Below are 3,776 nucleotides of genomic sequence, written 5' to 3'. Positions count from 1 at the left end.
ACGGCACGTGTTCACACATTACTGTAGCACATCAAAATAAGAAATGTTAACATTTTTTTATTAAAATGAATCGTACACCCAATTTCATTATAATAGAAATTTAGAGGCAGCAATATTTTTTAGTGTGTCTGTGTTTTATTCCGTTTAGGTTTAAATGTATTTTTCAACGAGATAACTCAATGCTATTTCCGTACACACCAGGAATAGTTTATCCATTATACTTATTAAATTTGCATTATAATACTTGCAAAACCGAATTTGTAATTTCACTGATTTTATGGAAATGATTGTGTTTGCAAGGTTCGCGAAAAATCGCGAGCATTCGAATGTGTTTATAGATAGTGTTTTTCCTGCAGTCATTCAAAAAATAAGGTTTACTGCATGCGCGCAACTTCCATACTCTTGACATTTGAAACTATAAGGAGCTGAAGAATAGTCTTGCACACAAACAAGTTTTATGACGAGCAGTTTTGCTGGTGCTGTATCCTTTTCCAGATCATCTAGATCTTGCTCGGGCAAGTCCGCGAGCGGCAGCATCTCAATGCATTGGGATGGAAATGAAAGCGCTTGAATCGTCCAACTAATATAGACAGTTGTTCACACTTTCACATCCGTCAATTACAATATCAATTTATCTGTATAGGGCAAAACATACTAGTCCTGACTTGCCACGACAGCATTTATTCTGTCTTTAGAATTGTAACAGTATAAAATATATTAAAACGCAGATATATTGAAACGGCAGACAGACATAATTAGAAAATACAGTTAAAACCCCCGTGTATAGCTACATGTAGTTTATCCGCAGCAAATATAAAACAATGTTGTTTAAGCTTTCTATCTTTTTGCAGTAGGCACTGCAGAAACATTAAAGGAATTCATTAAATGAATTACTTGCGTTTAATTGTTGCTTGCCTTTATTTATTAGTGTCTGGTCATTTCGCTTTTCAATCGTCATGTGTATATATAAACAGTTTTGTTTACTTGTTGTTTTTCTATTCAGTAATCCTGCAGGTTTTCCTGTGGAGATTAAACGGAGACTTCGGTGTGCGGATCGGCTGCGGGTGAGAGGAGGGGTCAGGGGGCGGGGTCAAGGCGTTAAAAAGACCCAGCGTGTGCCGCTGAAAGGACATTAAGACCTGAGCGCATCACAAGCGACTTCTCTAAGATCCTGCAATTTCGATCACTTTGAGATCTTTTTTTGGCCCAAATTTAAGCCAACAATTTAAGATTCTAACATCAGAAAAAAGCAAAGACCACTATGGACAACATGAGCAGCGACTACAGCCAAGATTACTACGAGGAGGCGGCCAACAGCACCATGTGTGACTTTGATGAATGGGAGCCGTCATATTCCTTGATTCCTATCCTCTACATGCTCATTTTCATCCTGGGCCTCACCGGTAACGGCGTGGTCATCTTCACCGTGTGGCGAGCCCAGAACAAGCGTAGAGCTGCAGATGTCTACATAGGAAACCTGGCTCTCGCCGATCTGACCTTTGTTGTGACCCTGCCCCTGTGGGCCGTGTACACTGCCCTGGGATACCACTGGCCCTTTGGTGTCGCCCTCTGCAAGATCAGCAGCTACGTGGTTTTGCTCAACATGTACGCCAGCGTCTTCTGCCTCACCTGTTTGAGCCTGGATCGCTACATGGCCATCGTGCACTCCCTCACCAGCACGCAGCTGCGTACCAGAGGACACATGCGGGCATCACTGGCCTCCATCTGGCTCCTATCCGGCGTGCTGGCCGCACCCACGCTGCTCTTCCGCACCACTGTGTACGATGTCGAAACCAACCGCACCTCCTGCGCCATGGACTTCAGCCTGGTTGTGAGCCAACCGGGCCAGGAGGCGCTGTGGATCGCAGGCCTCAGCCTCTCTTCCACAGCTCTCGGCTTTCTCATCCCTCTTCTGGCCATGATGGTCTGCTACGGTTTCATCGGCTGCACCATCACGCGTCACTTCAACAGCCTGCGCAAGGAAGACCAGCGCAAACGCCGCCTGCTGAAGATCATCACAACACTGGTGGTGGTGTTCGCTGCCTGCTGGATGCCCTTCCACATCGTGAAGACCATGGACGCCCTGTCTTATCTCAACCTGGCGCCCGACTCCTGCACCTTCCTCAACCTTCTCCTGCTGGCCCATCCGTACGCCACCTGCCTGGCCTACGTCAACAGCTGCCTCAACCCGCTCCTCTACGCCTTTTTTGATCTGCGCTTCCGTTCCCAGTGTCTCTGCCTGCTGAACCTGAAGAAAGCCCTTCATGCCAGTCCGGCCAGCTCACTTTCTTCACAGAAGACCGAGGCACAGTCTCTGGCTACTAAGGTGTGAGGAGGCGGGTGGAGGGAAGAAGTCAACTACCCTCGAACTGTTTCATCCTTCACATGAACTCAAAGGTAAATTGTTGGGGACAAGTAGACTTTCCATTTTATGTGACTTTGGGAACTTGAGGAACCGGCTTCCCCTGTCCTGCACGTTGGTACTCTGTGAACTGATTCTGAAGAACCGGTGCCGTGGATTTATCTCGGTATCTCAAGCTGAGACTGGAGATCTTGGAGGCACCTCAAGAAAGCAGAACCCCTCCGACAGCTGCGCTCCAGACGTGCAGAACAGAGTTGAATGTATATGGGTGGGGGCTTTTTGGCTGCCTTTGCCCCTCATGCGGGCGCATAGGTGCCCCTGGAGAGATTCATAGACTTGGAGGGTTGTGGGTGGTCCGTGGAAGGTTTGGAGAGCAATTTACAGCTCTTCTGACACCGCATGATGTTTTTAACTATGCTCCTTACCATCTTGTGTTTTGGTTATTTGTTTTTCGTCCTGTAAGCACTTGTTCAAGGGGCAGAGATAAGAACCCAGCTGGTCAGTCTGCCTTATCTAAGTCGTCAAGTTAGGGGAGGAAGGGACGGGTGACTCACCCGAGAAGAAGTGTTGCAGCTTGATTAAAGACTTTCGGGGGGGGGGTGATTCGGGGGAGACGAAAGCATGGAGGGGGGGGCTCAGACAGACAGATGGCAACTAACAAATGTTGTCGGGGAAGCGGGACGCCCAATTAATAGGTGGCAGCTTCGACAGATGAGATACCCTAGAATTTGCGTGTGTGTGAACTAATGAAATGTGTGTTGGTAAACTCTGATGAATTATTTTTTATTTTAAAACATAACCTTGAGAAAACAAAACAACTGCTGTATGATGCTTATATGCAGTACTCTATGAATAAAATCAATCTTCTTTATCAAAAATATCCTCTGGTTTTGTGCTTCATTTCTTAAAACCATTGCTTTCTGCTGGGAGTTTTGCAACATTCCTTTACATGAACGGTTTTCCTGTTAACGCCGGGCTGCCGTGGCTCTTATTGTCCTCTGTCAGTTTGAAAATCAAAGCAAGTAACTGGCAGGAAATGCATGTTAAAGGCTGATTTCCTTTTGTTTCTTGGCTGACTCAAAGTGTTTGTGTTACTTAAACAGACACAGCACAGTAAGTTATTTATTAATAGTATGTAAACATAAAAATATACAAAATATACGAAAGTAAAGCAATCCTTTCTAAAAATATCAATTTCACTATATCTTCAAATGTTACTTGCTAACAATATTTACAATTATTTCGATTTTTTCATGCATGTATTACTCCACATACAGAAATCACAAATATATATATAATTATTTAAATATGACATGATTTAAAGAAAGGCATATAATTTAGATGAAAGATTTAATGATGTGTAGATAATTTACAGTTTATTTGCCTTCAAACTTTTACAGCTCAATCTACCTAT

The 3,776-nt window shown here is 44.4% G+C and overlaps 1 protein-coding gene across 1 annotated transcript; it reads left to right on the top strand.

Annotated features, from left to right (window-relative positions):
- Positions 1–1,144: 1,144 nt before the first annotated feature.
- On the top strand, positions 1,145–3,242 carry aplnrb (apelin receptor b). Its single transcript, XM_057321011.1, has one exon. It carries the CDS (start codon positions 1,262–1,264, stop codon positions 2,330–2,332), a length of 1,071 nt encoding a protein of 356 aa, XP_057176994.1. The 5' UTR covers positions 1,145–1,261; the 3' UTR covers positions 2,333–3,242.
- The last annotated feature ends 534 nt before the right edge of the window (positions 3,243–3,776 follow it).

Source organism: Triplophysa rosa, linkage group LG22 (genome assembly GCF_024868665.1).
Source record: "Triplophysa rosa linkage group LG22, Trosa_1v2, whole genome shotgun sequence".
Lineage (NCBI taxonomy): Eukaryota > Metazoa > Chordata > Actinopteri > Cypriniformes > Nemacheilidae > Triplophysa > Triplophysa rosa.
Note: the sequence above shows the minus strand (reverse complement) of the source record. Positions and strands in the feature narration are given on the sequence as shown.

Coding starts and splice junctions, on each gene's coding strand:
- aplnrb (XM_057321011.1), top strand. CDS start 1,262: ATGGACAACATGAGCAGCGACTACAGCCAAGATTACTACGAGGAGGCG.